Here is a 15,835-nt window from a genome sequence, read left to right as displayed (position 1 = left end):
GGCGGCTCCCAGAATTGGCCCACATATCCGTCTCCTAGGTAGAGGCATGGCCAGGCAATTGTGCGCGCTCCACCCGCCCCAAGGCACAGCTCCCACTGCTCCCATTGGCCACAGTTCCCGGCCAATGGGAGCTGCAGAGCCAGCATTCAGGGCAGGGGCAGTGCATGGAGCCGCAGTGGCCACCCCTGCGTCTAGGAGCCGGATATGCCGGCCATTTCCAGGAACCACACGGAGCCAGAGCACACAGAGAGCTTGCCTTAGCCCACTGCGCAGCCAACTGGACTTAACATCCCGGTCAGCGGTGCTGACGAGAGCTGCCAGGGTTCCTTTTCAACTGGGCGTTTTGGTCAGAAACCGGACACCTGGCAACCCTAGGAGCTGGGAATGTGTGAGGAGGTACTTGGGGGAATGTGAGTTTGGGACAAGGAGACTGGCATGAGGACTCCAGGCAGGGAGACTGGGAGTCAGGATAGGAGAAAGACAAAGACTAAGACTGGCTAGGAGCTGGAGGAGGGAAAGCCAAGGAGCTACAGTAGTGAGGATAGGCCAGGAAGAAAACCCTGGGACAGAGACAGGTTGGAGGGGAGGGACACAGGCAGAAGGGTCTATGAAGGGGCAGCAAACTTTTTGGCCTGAGGGCCACATCGGGTTTCCAAAATTGTATGGAGGGCCGGTTAGGGGAGACTGTGTCTCCCCAAACAGCCAGGCATGGCCCAGCCCCCGCCTCCTATTCGACCCCCTGCCTCTTGCCTCCTGATGGCTCCCCCCGGACTCCTGCCCATCCAACCCCCTTCGTCTCCTGATGGCCCCACGGGACTCCTGCCCCATCCACCACCCCCTGCTCCCCTGACCACCCCCAGACCCCCCACCCCTGACTGCCCCCTGCCGCCCCATCCAACCCCCCTTCTCCTTCCTGACTGCCCCCCCCCAGGATCCCTGCCCCATCCAACCCCCCTGTTCCTCGCCCTCTGACCGCCCTGACCCCATCCACACCCCCAGCCCCCTTACTATCACCCCCAATTCCCCTGCCCTCTAACCACACTGCCTGGAGCACCGATAGCTGGCAACACTACAGCCGTGCCACCCAGAGCACCAGGTCAGGTCGCAGCTCTGCAACTGCGCTGCCCAGAGCATTGCGCCGGTGGCGCGCTGAGGCTGCGGGGGAAGGGCCACAAAGGGGGAGGAGCCAGGGGCTAGCCTCCCGGGCCAGGAGCTCAGGGGCCAGGCAGGAGGGTCCCGTGGGCTGGATGTGGCCCACGGGCCGTAGTTTGCCCACCTCTGGTCTATGACCACTAGAGTATACTCTTCTCTAGAACCTGGATGGAACTCAAGATTCCTGAGTCTCAGCATTCTTCTGCTGTTAGCAAATATCTATGAAACCCACTGGCAAAGTGTCTATCATTCACCCTCTCATGGCTGTTCCACATGGAGTATAACAACCTACTACTTCTACAAGTTACTACTGTTAGACTAAGTGAAACAAGACTGTAATGTGAATCTATAGTTTCTAACCCTGCTGATGAACCATATTGGGTGTAAATGTGATTCCAGGTCATGAAATTTCTGCTTTCAAGTTGTTGTTTTTAACTTAGGAAATTACATACAAAAATATATATTCTCTAGACTGGGCCTAAGTTTCTGAAATTGACTATATTTCAAATTGACAGCATTTCCTTAAGGTTGAAGCTTTAGCCTGACTTTTCCAAACACCATCAGCCAAACCCATTATTTGGGAACTCACTTACTACATCCTACAAGGTAAGTGCTAGTTAATGGATTTGGTTCCCAACCAGTGCATTCAGAGACCTCTGGTTGGGGAGGCCTGAGAAAGAGGTTCCTGGATTTTAGGATGGAAAAGCTCTGGGGAGAATAAATTCCTTCATCACCTCCTCATTCCCCAGGTACCACTGTGCATGGAAACTGAGAAAAACAGGTTTCAGAGTGGTAGCCGTGTTAGTCTGTATCAGCAAAAAGAATGAGGAGTACTTGTGGCACCTTAAAGACTAACATTTATTTGGGCATAAGCTTTCATGGGCTAAACCCACTTCATTAGATGCATGCAGTGAAAAGTACTGTCGTTTCCACAGCATGCATCGGATGAAGTGGGTTTAGCCCACGAAAGCTTATGCCCAAATAAATTTGTTTGTCTCTAAGGTGCCACAAGTACTCCTTGTTCTTTTTGAGAAAAACAGCTAATACTATCTTATCACAACACTTCAGCTAGGAGCTTTAAGTAGTTGTTCCGGTTTGAGTGGAATGGTGATCATTCCAAAAGTACAAGGGGATGGTTCTCGAGAGAATATGGTTCTCGAGAGAATATGTGATCTCCATCTGGGGGTGTGGGGTTGGGTTGAGGATGAGCTTGCAGAGGATCTGTCTACAACAGTGGTTTTCAACCTGTGATCCATGGACCCCTGGGGGTCTGCAAACTATTCTAAGATTTCCAAAGAGGTCAGCACCTCCATTTGAAATTTTTTAGGAGTCCCCAAATGAGAAAGGGTTGAAAACCACAGATCTAGAGTTAAGAAGAACAGTTTCCAGCAGATCTGCTCTGGGCTTCCGATTGTAAACGCCTTAAACGTCTGCAAGCCAAGCACTCAGCAGCACACACTGGGACATCCTGGAAATGCCAATGCAGCAGCAGTGCGCGGTCCGACAGCGATCAGACGGGATTGCCCAGGCTGCGCTGTTTATGTATGTCCGAGAGAATCCATGGCAATCCCGGAAACTCCCCGCGCACTGAGCCCCCGGGTGGTGATGAGCTCCTGGCCCTGCTGCAGGCCATGGATAAACCCGCAGAGAGCCAGGATTTCCCTGGGACTGTGCGACAGTGCCCGGGCTGCAGAGAAGGGCTGCAGGGCTCTCCCTGCCCCTAGCGGCGGGCGCTGTTTGCGGAGCCCAACCAGGGTACCCTCAGCTGCTCTGCGCCCCTTGACGGGTCCCTAGAGGCCGGGGGGGAGGGGGGGCTCGAGCAGCCTCAAGGCCAGAGGCCGCCCATGTTACAGAGATGGGCTGAACGCTCAGCCCCGCCGGCCTCTCACCCCAGCCCAAGGCGGCTGGCTGCAGGGGGCTGCTCCAGGGTCCCGCAGGGCCGAGCCCCCCCGGGCCGGCTCTCACCTGTCCTCGCAGCCCTGGCACTTCACCTGCACCGGCACCAACCGGCCGAACAGACTCTCCGCCGCCATCTTGCGCTTTGACTTTGGCGCTCGGCTGCCGCGGGGGGCGGGGCAGCAAGATGGCGGCCGAGCCGGCTGCGGTCGGGAGCGGGCAGAGGCGGGCAGCTGAGCCGGGTGCGGCCGAGGGGCTGCGGACTCCTGTGCCCGGACGGTGCGGCTATTTCGTGGAGCGGAAGAAGCGGTTCTGCAAGATGATCCCGGCTCAGGGGAGACGCTTCTGCGGGGAACACGGAGACCAGGAGGTACCGGGGCGCCGCTGCCGTTGCCCCGGGGCACTGCCTGCCAGGCAGGCGGATCCGGTCACGGGGAAGGGGGTGGTTGGGCCCCTCGGCTTTGGGAAGGGGTGGGGAGTCCTCCTCCCGCGGGCTCTTTTATAGCCCCCATGGACTCGCTTGGGGGAGGGGCTGGCACGTATCCCCAAAGCGCGCCCCAGGGAGACGGGCCATGCTCGCCGGGCTTCCCCGCAGGTTGGTGAGGACCGTGCCCAGCCCGGCCCTTGGAGCTGACCGCTCTGTGCCCTGCTAGGCCTGGCGACGGCAAAGCCAGCGCAAGCCGCGCTGCTCCGCCGGACCCCGGGCTGCTGCTGCAGTCCGAGCGTGCGTGCAGTGATGGTTGGCAGTGGGGGTGTCAGCCTCTAAGCCAGCTCCTCAATAGCTTCCCAGCCGGGGGAGGAGAGGGGTGTTGTCCCCCTTCTCTTCTGCCTACTTTTCTGTGCTTTGAATTATTTGCTAAATCTCTTATGCTGTTAGTTACTCATCGCTTCAGGATCCTCAGGCGACGTCCGCTTCTTGAAAACCTTATTGAGAAATCACTGCTGGCCTCTGCAGAGCCTGACATCGAGCTAGAACCCCAGAAGGTGTAGGTAGAATAATTACGGCCTGTCACAAGGGATCAGGGGCACACTGCTTCTCTGGGCTTGGTGATGTATTAAGGCCTTCACTTGCACAACATTCCTCCATCCACCCCCCAATTAAATCACAGTGTGTTTCAGTTGGATAAACCATGCATTTCTCCATTTGATCTCATTCCAATAAATCAAGGCTGACAAAGATTTTTATTTTTGTGACCCACAGACACGTTTCTAGACAGATTTTCTAAAATTAGGACATTAACTGCACCATAATATTGTGCTAAAGAAATAAACATTTTCTTTCCCACTAGGAAGAAAATGACAGGAAAAGAATTCCATGCCCACTTGACCCAAAACAGTAAGTGTGTTTTAAATACATTTGTGTATTCATTGTTAAAATTGTGACTGTCGTTGCTTATTTCTCTTTCTCTGATTTTAGCACAGTATATGAAGATCAATTACAAAAGCATTTAAAAAAGTGTAATTCAAGAGAGAAGCCGAAGCCTGTAAGTGTGATGTAAATTAAATGCTGTTTCTCTAGAAAGCCATATAACTGTATATTAGAGCAGTATAAACTAAGCAGTGGCACAGATTGGAGTGGAGGAGGGTCAAACATCCAAGGTTTTTGCATTTGCTCAAAGTTCCATAGGCTGCAGAGCCAGGGGGCCATGCCCTTTTTAAGCAGTCGTCCCATACTAGATCAGTATGGCTGCCACTGGAGCAGCCTGGAGTGTTGCTCTGGCTGTATGGTTGCAACACCACTGAAATTTGTCTCCTTTGACACTCTGTACAGACAGAGGGACGACAGGAACAAATGGTGTTAAGACTTGGTGCATGGGGAGTCTGTTCCTGTATGGCAGTGCTCAGGAGACTCCTCCAAAAGCTCAACTCTTGGCATCACAGACTTATGCACTGTGTGGGTAAGAGAGAGGGGAGACACCAAAGCCCAAGGAGACATGGGACCAGTGGTAGAAAGAATTTATCATTGACTCAACTCAGAGAGTAGTAGTCCTTATATAGAGCCTAATAATAGGGAGAAACTGAAGCTATCTAAGTACTGGATTAAATGAATCGATGCCTGATGCTTTATGCATGCTTCCAGTGCTGTATGTAAATTTGTGATCTTACTTTAAGATAATTTTTTTGGCCAGGAATGGAAGTGCTGTCCAGGCACTCACATTGAACTAACTTTCCCCAAAAATGTTCTTGGGGAGTATTGCCCCACCAGGCCCCTAGAATTAATGATTTATGACTTCTGCTGTGAATGGATCTTGTATATTCTGTTGAGTATTGGGGTTGATGTAAGATTATGTTAGTTGAACTTGATGCGCATACAACAACCAAAAATATTAAGTCAGCTCTACTCTTATATTTATCATCCCTGAATAATATTGTTGACTGAGGTAGGCGTCCCATGCTTGATCATGAAATTAAATGTCTTCCTTTCTGGTATGTGCTAAGAAGGCCGCTTGTTTTTTTTTTAACAAAAGAGTCTACCATGTTTTAAAAGCCTGGCTTGATTTCCTTGTATGGCTACGTGACGTTAAGTGGCTTTTGCCCATATTTGAGAACTGGATTCAGATATCTATTCAGTGATCCAGATGCCAGTGTACTTCTTCCCGATGAATATTGTGCTGCCAACATATCTGTTTGACTATATAAAGCTTAAAATATGCCTGTATATATGAAATGTCAATGATCAGGAAGCTTAAAGAACAACTGCTTGAAAGAGAAATTCCTTTGATTATCGATCCTTATAGTACAAATAAGATGCAAAGTGCTAGTACAAGACAGGACTCAGCCTTGCAGAAGCATTACTACTGTACTGCTTGCTAGAGTGCTTAGTCTCATTGAAATCTATCCGACTAATCACCCTAGTAAGCAGTACACCCATTGGAGAGTGTTTGCAGAGTTGGGTCCTGAAACAGTGAGAGAGAGAATCTTTTCTCAGAACTGCTTTCTTCAGTTGTAATTATTTGATGTTTGCTAGGTGAATGACTGTAAACACACTGTGAAGCATTCTTTTGCTTTACATGCTGTTCAGTCTGTATTAGAGTCTCCTTGGTTTTCATGCTTTTTTTTTCATTATTAAGGCCTACTTTGTTCAAGATATTAATGCAGGATTAAAAGACGCAACAGAAATACTTGATGAACAGGTGAGTCCATTTCTCTTTTATTTTAAGGAACAAATAGATAAAATTCGAGGAGAACCATTTTGTTTTTTGTATTTTTTTTTTCCAGCAGTTGCCAATTTCTTCCCTGTCTAGAGAAGAGTTAGAGGACTTAATTAGAAAGCTGAAAAAAGCAAGTAATGGTGAGTCTGCTTAATATTGAAATATTTTAAATTGCTTTCTGCAGAGTTGATCAAATACCTCATAGCTATTTTAGTGTTAAATAGCTTCCAGGATTAAAAAAAGAAAAGAGATTAATAGGAGTACTTATTTTTGTCACTTGATGTGATCTGAAATTGAAATCTTGTAATGGTTAAAGAACTGCCTACATGACACTGTTAGCTAGTATTTTTTCCCCATCTCAATCTTGTTTGTTCTTTTGAATAAAAGTTAATTTTGTTTTTAATGAAATTAATGACTTTTGTTTTACATTCTTCTTTGTGCACTATCATTAGGTGATGACAGCCCATCTCTGGGAAAAGCATTTATTAGTAAACTGGTATTTCTAAACCATTAAGAGAGCAATGACGCTTGTGTTATAGATCAGTGGTTCTCAACCAGGGTCAGGGGCCCCCTCGGGGGGCCATGAACAGGTTTCAGGGTGTCCACCAAGCAGGGCCAGTGTTAGACTCACTGGGACCCAGGGCAGAAAGCTGAAGCCCCACCATGTGGGGCTGAAGTTGAGGGTCCTGAACCCTGCCACCTGAGACTGAAGTCGAAGCTTGAGCAACTCAGTTTTTGGGGGCCCCCTTTGGTGTGGGGCCTGGGCAATAGCCTTGCTTGCTACCCCCTGATGCCGGCTCTGGCTTTTATATGCAGAAAAAAGTTGTTGAGGCATAGCTGGGCCGTTGAGTTTTTATAACATGTTGGGGGGCTTCCGAAAGAAAATGGTTGAGAACCCCTGTTGTAGATTATTTTGTTGATGGCAGAAGATAGGGAAATTTTCACATGTTGGATTAAAAACAAAAATATATTTTTAGAGTTTGAAGGACGTTACCTATAAGATTAGCACAATTTTGAGATGTCAACTTGTGGACTTGAACTATTTGATAGTGTCCCTTTCACTTTTATTGTTTCAAATGGTCAGCATGCTAATTCTGTAAAGAGTCTTCAGAGTCAAATATTTTGCATACTAAGTACTGTATGCAGTCACTTCAGTATGCAGGTGGGAGCCAGATTGTTGTGAGGTGGCCTTTTTAATTGAATCTATGAAAAGTACTTCTCCATTTGATGCAGGTATAAAGCCAATACTTAAGGATCAAAAGCTGTCCCATCAGGCCTTACAAGAAGCTTTAAACGACCCAAAGAATGGAGAGTCTGCTTTAAAGCACTTGAAACAACAGGTATGGCCATTGCCTTACTAATAGCTATCGGTTAGGGTTTTTACTGTAGTTTTCTTATTATGGATTCCAGCTAATCCATACTACCAGTTATTTCACGTAAAGGAAACTTGTCACAGTTCCAGATTGTACCCATGCTACCAGTTTAAGTATTAGTCTATCAATAGTACACTCCTGTTTATGCAAATGGCCTGGGGAGGGAGGGAGGTATTAGAAAGTTTCAGATAAACTGGCATTCAGATAAACAGAATTGCTATTAACTAATTTAGGGCTACATGGTGGACACTATGGATTCAATTGCCTTTATCCAAAAATCCTAGTTAACTGGACTGTGTCAGCCCCTACATTGTCCATAACTGCTTTGAAATTGTAAGTGTTAGTAAGAGAAGTTTATTTTTATTCTGAAATACCTAACAAGCTTGTCTTCTCCTCATTCATGAGACTAGATGATCCCCTCTCATGGAAAATGTATGAGAGAGGTTAGAAAACTCTGAGATTTGCCTTATGATATTTTTAGGGAATTGTGCTCCTGAGTAGGAGAGATTTTTATGGATACAGAGTGAGTGGGGGGTGAGGACTTCCAACACAGCAAATCCTTGGAATTCTTGGGAAAGGAAGCCAGAGAATGATAAGGGCAAAAGGGTCCATGGGAATAATAGTAATTCCTATCTCTTTTATATAGTGCTTCCATCACCTGATCTCAATGTGCTTCACAGTCTTTTTAATGAATTTATCCTCATAACAGTCCTGTGAGGTAGGGAAGTACTATTATCTCCCTTTTGCTGATGGAGAACTGAGGTGCAGAGAGGCTAAGTGACTTGTCTACTGGCAGAGCAGAGACTTGAACCTAGGTCTCCCAAGTGCTAGGCTAATGCCCTAAGCACTGCCATGTTGGCGCCTTTCAGCACAACTCTATGTATACAACTGCAGTAGCTACAGAGAAAGCTCTGCAGGAGTGATGCTTCACAAAAGTCCAGTGGAACATCCATGTGACTTTTCCAAGGATTAGCTGAGAACAATACCCCAGTGTATGCCTGGTCCCTAACTCTACCCCTAAAACCCAGTGGATAAGATTCTGTGGGTGTTAGAAAAAGGATAAGATGATGCCATGGAGGCAGGGAAGCCCTTATTTCCTCTGCACTCTGGATCCACAACATCTTTACCTCTGCATTCATGAAAGAGATGTTGACATTCTGCAGCATGGTTATTTAATCAATAAGAGCTATGGGAGAAACTGTTGATTGTGTGTTAAGTTAGCATTTTTCCCACAGAAGTCATCAGACAGAATGTATATTTGGCTTGGTTCATAAATAATCTTTTGACGTTTGTAGGCTTCCATTTTAGGTAACATGGAAAAGTTACAATTGCTTGGGCCAGGAAAATGTTTTATTGAGTTTGGAGCTGGACGAGGAAAGCTGTCTCACTGGGTTGATATTGCCTTACAAGATGCTGCAAATGTTCACTTTCTGCTTGTTGAAAGGGCAACTACACGATTCAAGGTAAGACAGTCCATTGTGGAGTTGGCCAAGTCTCATTTTTGGAATTGTTGGTAAATGTGGCTTTTTCTCAGAAAGTCTGGTTACCTTTTAAAAGAAAGGTGAAAATGTATATATTTGTCAGTTAAGGGCCTTGAAAAATTTAATTGGTCCTTATTGTAGTTTTAAGTCATACCAGTAACACAGTTTGGGTGCAAGATGCCTGCTAGCTGATGCTGAAAATGTTAGCGTTCATTTGAAAGGGGCTTGTTTTGTTTTAAAAAAATTAATAACCTTAGCACATTCTTTTAATTATTTATTAGTTAGGTGCCGAACACGTCTTAATAATGTGATATCCTATTTGCACAGGTAGATGGTAAACACAGAAAAAGAGACTACATATTTGAAAGGCTTCAAGTTGATATCCAGAACTTATGTTTAAGTAAGTTGCTACTTGGCTTGTATAACTTTCAGCAGTACTAAGATGGTTGCTTAAAAACTTGATTGTGTAGTACCAGAGTGCAGGAAAATTTTACACTAAGTATAGGTTAATTACATTAATGTTTAGAAGACTTTTCTCGGTGTTTTGGTCATTTTTATGTTGGACTTATTTTTCAGTTACTAGATGGGTATTATATAATTTCTAACAATATGTGTACAAGTTATCTTGAATTTATAAGACTTTATTTTGGGTCAGAATCACCAAATAAAAGGAAGCCTTAACAGTTTCAGGGTTAGATGCTTTTACTTGTGTATTTTAGCTGTGCTGTATTTTGATACAAGTATCATTACTGAGTGAGGCAAGTCTCAGATGTCCTTATTAACGATGAACACGTGGGGATTCTGCAATACCACACTCAAAAGAAGTTGTATTAAGTTTAGTGGGTGGTTTATGGTGATGAACAGAACTTTCATTGGTTAAATGGATAAAAGTGATTACCACATGCTTAACCAATGTAATCTAATGTATTGCCAGCATGATTTAGATCCTGTATTTCATGCAAAATATATATGTATCTCCATGCCTTTCCTTATGTTGTTATTAACTGGACCCATTCTCTGGGCTACGGGTGACTCTGTTCCCATCTGGTATACCACAGTTGTAGTATATATTGTACTTGTTTTGGTACCACAAAGTCACTTAATTCCTTAAAGGTATATCTTTCATGACTAGATAATGTATGTTTGGGCCATACAGATGGTTGAAACTTCAATTATGAATGGCATATGTAGAGGGACAAAAGAATACAGAGAGTAACATTTTATAAATAATGAGCAAGAATGTTTGCTAATGTGGTGTGCATACTGAAGGAACATAGTACATTGTAGCATGTTAAAAAGGTAATTAATATTAATCTTGTATTTGTCTTCTCTTATTAAACTGTACATTCATTTGGTTTACTGTAAATTAACATTAGAAAGTTACATGAGAATATTAATCAACCAAGGGTAGGACAGATGGACTTATTAAAGCACAGGACTAAGAATACAAAAACCTGGAATTTATTACCAACTCTGCCACAGGCTGTCACTGTGATTTTAGGCAAGTCGCTTGGTGCCCAGTCCTGCTCCCAAAGTTTTTAATGGGAACAGGTCATGGTTTTAATTTCTGTCTCAGTTCCCCGTTTGTGAGGTATATTGTGAGTCTAAATCAGGGACTGGCAACCTTTGGCATGCAGCCCGCCAGGCTAAGCCCCCTGGAGGGCTGGGACGATTTGTTTACCTGCCGCATCCGCAGGTTGGCAGCTCCCACTGGCCGCGGTTGGCAGCTCCAGGCCAATGGGGGCTGCGGGAAGTGGCGCAGGCCGAGGATGTGCTGTCTGCCGCTTCTCACAGCCCCCATTGGCCTGGAGCGGCGAACCACGGCCAGTGGGAGCTGTGATCGGCCAAACCTGCAGACGCTGCAGGTAAACAAACTGTCCTGGCCCGCCAGGGGGCTTACCCTGGCAGGCTGCATGCCAAAGGTTACCGATCCCTGGTCTAAATCAATTGATGTTGGTAAACTGCATTGAGATCTATAGCTGGAAGGCTCTATAGATATAGATTATTACTACTATTCAATATATGGATCAAGTTGGCCTGCAATGTATGAATGGTATCTTCTAGAGTATTGCGGGGTTTTTTTTAGTATTTGACAGATTTTGAATTGCTGTCTATTAGGAAATTATCTTACATCTAAATAAAGTCTTGACTGATTGGATTGATTCATTTATTTATTGAGGAGACATACCACAAATAGCTTGAACTCCCCACAGTAAGCAAGAACTATTTTCAGAGTTTTGTACTTTTCTGCTTTTGTACTGGTGTACAAAGAGAAGCATTGACTTTTGCTGTACTAGGAACATAATATAATGTGTGTAGACTAGAAGGGAACATGTCAGAAAGGAAAATAGTTTTATTTCCAAGGTGCTAATGATGAATGATTTTAAAAAGTCCCTTTTTAAGTTAAACTTACTCCCTTTGTACAATTTGAAGTTGTTTAAAAATAAGGAAGAAAAAATTAAATATGCTATTTAAACATACTATATAGCTATTCCTTTCAGTTAATGAAATTGGACTGTATTTTGTTTCCATCTTATCTTTTTGTGTGATATAACACTAGCTACCCTTTGGAGATGCAGACAGTTGAAGTTTTTTTTATAATAAAGGTGTTGAGGGAGGAATTTTACTTGAGTTTTCTGACCTATTGTTTCAGTTACTTGTGCTGGAATGACATAACCCAGCAAGATGGTGTCCAGCTCCGGTAATCCAGGTTCTGTTTCTTTCAGATAAAGTACCTATTCTTAAAAAAGAAAAGCTTCCTGTGGTAGGAATTGGAAAGCATTTATGTGGTGCTGCAACAGGTATGAACTATACAAATGTATTGCTGTCAAGTGCAGCTACAAAGTGGAATGCTGATTCTAATCCTCTTGAATAATACAGTGCTTCTTTCCGTCTAATTCTTTAACTGCTGCCTACTGTGTGCTAAATATCCATTGATTTCAGAGGAACACTACTTGGATGATGGCAAGCAGCAAAGGGGTTAATCCAGATGGAAATAAACATTAATTGTTGTGCACAGCAAAATGAAGAATGAATGTTTTATGTAATTGTGTTCTTAAACTGACAGAAGCATGTTTTTCATAGTACTTTTCTTCTCACTGTCCTAAGTTTGGACAACAATGTTGGAAAAACTTAACTTGATTAAAAATGTCGTGGACAACTTGAATACTATAATATAGTGAGATCATTTTCAACTTGTCCAAGGTGTTTTCAACCAATTAATTTTTTTTCAGCATTACATCCCAGGTATGTGGGAAAAGGTGTTTCAGGTATGACATACTGTGTGTATATATTATATACATTCTGTTGGGACACTGCTAACCATGATATCTTTGTAATGGTATTTACAATTCTTAAGTAAATGGATTGTGTGCTTTAATTCTCCGTCAAACTGCTACATAAACGTCCTCTTGTAATAAAAAGGCCAGGGAGCTGAAGTTTTCCCAATGACCTGTGGAACAAGTATTCTCAAGAGTATTGATCACTAGCAGGTCAGATGATTGTGACAGGATCCCTAAGGTACAACCTGGAACCATGGGACCACTTTGTCACCTTAACTCTCTAGCCTGGGTTGTCTCTCACAAAGCTATGTCAGTGACAAGCTGCAACACCCCTGCAGTAACTGTGATCTCTCAACCATCAGTATCTGGAGCCCCACACCCAGCTGTATTATGCTCTCTGAGCCACTCATGAATCATACAGAGAGAGACACCAGTCAGTGACCCAGCAATATCCTATGTTACATTGCTTAAGATTCCCCTGGATAGCGAAAGCTAATTAATAAGTTCCCCACTCCGACAAAAGGGTAGTGGACAGGCAACGGCCCTTGTTAAGCTGCGCTAAAATTCCCCAAGCCCTTCAACCAAAAACGCACTGTTTTAGATAAAATATAAAATAGATTTATTAACTACAGAAAGATAGATTTCAAGTGACTGTAAATAGGCATAGAGATCAAAGTTGGTTACCTAAGAAATAAAAATAGAAACACCGGCTAAATTCTAACTTCAGCAAACTAAGTGAGATTTGAATCAGGCAGTTTCTCACCCCAGTATATGTTTCAGGCAGCTTACAGTTCCTCAATTCACAGACTGGACTCCCTTCCAGCCTGGGACCAATCTCCCTAGTTCAAAGTCTTTGTCTTCCAGATGATTGAGATTTGATGGGGGCGAAGAGGCCAAGTGTTGATGTCACTGTCTCTTTTTGTACCTTCTTCCAGCTGCTCGAAAGATCCTTGCTGATGTGGGGGGTCAGGCAGTCTCCATTGCATATGTGCCTTCTCTGAGAAGCCTCTGGGATATTGGATTTTTCTTGATGAGCTGTTAACACCTGTCTGGCCAGTGATTGTTGCTCCTTTGTCCATACTGAAAGGCCAGCTGTAGGCATCTACAAACTTCACAACATATTTCATTAGCACATATAGCAATACTTTATAACTTCACATAAAATGATAGTACATACAATCCAAACAGGATGTTCGTGTAACAGATCAAGACTTTTAAAATTATACTTCACAAGGCATGCATTGTACAAAAAATTTGTCATCATTGTATCACAGTGGTGAATATGGGGGCTCCAGGTTGCTATTTGAGGTACAGAGTGTCACAGTGGGTTTATTGTGATTTTGTAAATACGTTAATACTTGGTAAACTGAACTTGAAATATATAAATTCATTTCATTTTAAAGTACGTGACAATATTTAAATAAACTTTATCAACTTGTTGCTTTTGGAATTACTTTATAAAGTGCTTTTATCCTCCCCTTATTTTTGAGGAAAGTTCCTTTCCTATCTTTGTGTATAAATGCAGCACACTGTTCAAGAGTGTTTTTAAAACATAGTTGTTTGTTCACAGATCTTGCTCTGAGATGTTTGGTTGAAAGTTACGCAACCCAATATGATGAAAGAAATGAAGACCCTTCACCTAAACGTTTCAAGAGTGATAAAACAGACCTAGCTTTTAACAATTTTGCTGATGAAAGGAGTGGAAAGAATGTTTCAGAAAACTGGAATCCTGTAGCTGGAATTGTTATTGCACTGTGTTGCCACCACAGGTGTCAGTGGAAGCATTATGTAGGCCAAGAGTTCTTTAGAACAGTGGGACTTGGGCCAGTGGAATTTAATTATTTTCAGAGAATGACTAGCTGGGCCACTTGTGGCATGCAAGAAACCATCACTGAAGCCTCTACCATTGATGCAAAGAGCAAAGACCAAAGCAGTGATACAGAAGAACATGACCAAGTAAACAACAGAATTGAGTGCAGTTCTGATAGTCTGCAAGGGTAGGTGATTTTTTATTTGTAGCATGTAGACATCTTGGGGAAGGCAGAAATAATGGATTAGACAGTCATTTATAGCTGAAAGATTAAGCATTTTAGAATGTCAGAATGGCTCATTTTACAGAAACATATCCATCTGTAGTACATGCAAATTTAAGTGACATAATAGTCTTCAAAATCTTATTCCAAAACAGTCACACTTTATCTGCATTGAAGTGCATCAGTTACAGTTTTTACAGCTTTTCTGATCTTGAACCATTTGTGCTGACTAATTCATGGTTTTTCTTTTTGGAGCTAGGCTACTTACTGTTGAAGAACGAAAGCAGATAGGTCGTCTTTGTAAACTCTTGATTGACCAGGGACGGATCAGATATTTACAACAGAGAGGGTACAATGCTGCATTACAATACTATACAGATTCTACTGTTTCCTTGGAGAATGTACTCTTGACAGCTGTACCAAGTCAATCTTCAGTACCTCAGCCAACTGCATAATGGGAGACAGATTTGGAATGGGCAGGACACAGAACTCTACAAAACTTCTCTGGATTTTTTTAAAACCTTATTCACAGATTTCAGTACTTGTACAAAAAATTTTGTAGACTTTCTGTACCTACAATAGCATTGAACTTAAATTTCTTTTGGAATCACAAGAAGATGCCAGGTGACTCCTAGCAGTGTGAAAGTCATAAGGCATTTTTGTCTCAGTACACTGCGATATTGCTGTAGTTTTCTCTGTTCAGAAGAAGTAGAATTTATATTTTCCTCCAAGTACAAAAGTTCAGTTTGGCAGGTTGTGTAATTTTTTATTCATTATCATTAATGGTGGCAGAAGCAACGGGTATACAGTTGTCTAGGTTTTCTGAAAGATAATAAATTAAAATGTAAGAAATGGATATGCTTAATAACCTGTCTCCATTTTGAACTTCATGAGGGTTTTTATCTTGTTTTCTATGCCTAGAATTTTATTTCACAAGTTCTGACTATTTGTGGAATTGGCTAAAGAAAAACATTTAGTTGGAAATCAAATGCCACCTCATTATTTTAGTAATCACCTACCCATGCATAAAGCTTTGACATGGAGAGGAATAAAATCTGAAATTGACATGATCTCTCGAGTTAACCTCTTTATTTTAGCAGTTTGTTTTAAGCTTTCATAATATGTGGGTGAACTTAATGAGATGAAATATTGATACCTGGCATCAGTGAAATTCAGTGTTCACATAATGGATATAGCAAAGGCCACTGGCTCATGATACTCTGCTAATGTAACTCAATCCTGACCTTCATTTACAGCCTCTGTGGGCAATTCATTGTCCAGTCCTTATCTCTCAGCAGACAGTGCTAGTTGATGTGCTTTGTTGTATGGCTACTTTTCCATGAGGAAATGGGGTGAAATAGCTACTTTTTTTCACTTAGGTGACTAGATCTTCCTGGAAACACCTCGTATTTCCTCATTACATGTTGGTGTTTTTCCACCTATTGGCAGGAAATGCTGGGAACTCCA

The 15,835-nt window shown here is 43.3% G+C and overlaps 2 protein-coding genes across 3 annotated transcripts in view; one reads left to right on the top strand and one right to left on the bottom strand.

The window, feature by feature from the left end:
- Positions 1-3,619, bottom strand: part of SASS6 (SAS-6 centriolar assembly protein) — a 30,465-nt gene extending 26,846 nt beyond the window's left edge. The window contains exon 1 of the mRNA XM_073356937.2: positions 3,118-3,619. Coding sequence (XP_073213038.1) covers positions 3,118-3,185 — 68 coding nt within the window. The 5' untranslated portion in view covers positions 3,186-3,619. The remainder of the gene's footprint in view (positions 1-3,117) is intronic.
- TRMT13 (tRNA methyltransferase 13) lies at positions 2,810-15,438 on the top strand. 2 transcript variants are annotated; one of them, XM_073356949.2, is made up of 11 exons: positions 2,810-3,418; positions 4,338-4,384; positions 4,466-4,532; positions 6,120-6,182; positions 6,271-6,340; positions 7,434-7,540; positions 8,869-9,036; positions 9,382-9,454; positions 11,781-11,855; positions 13,906-14,332; positions 14,628-15,438. In XM_073356949.2, the coding sequence occupies exons 1-11, from the start codon at positions 3,236-3,238 to the stop codon at positions 14,821-14,823; spliced, it is 1,476 nt and encodes a 491-aa protein (XP_073213050.2). In that variant the 5' UTR covers positions 2,810-3,235; the 3' UTR covers positions 14,824-15,438. The 2 variants fall into 2 exon arrangements, with proteins under 2 accessions (XP_073213050.2, XP_073213049.2); XM_073356948.2 differs by having other exon boundaries at positions 2,811-3,418; positions 6,268-6,340.
- The last annotated feature ends 397 nt before the right edge of the window (positions 15,439-15,835 follow it).

The sequence above is a fragment of the Lepidochelys kempii genome, chromosome 8 (genome assembly GCF_965140285.1).
Source record: "Lepidochelys kempii isolate rLepKem1 chromosome 8, rLepKem1.hap1, whole genome shotgun sequence".
Classification (NCBI taxonomy): Eukaryota; Metazoa; Chordata; order Testudines; family Cheloniidae; genus Lepidochelys; species Lepidochelys kempii.
This window is presented reverse-complemented; position numbering and strand designations above follow the sequence as displayed.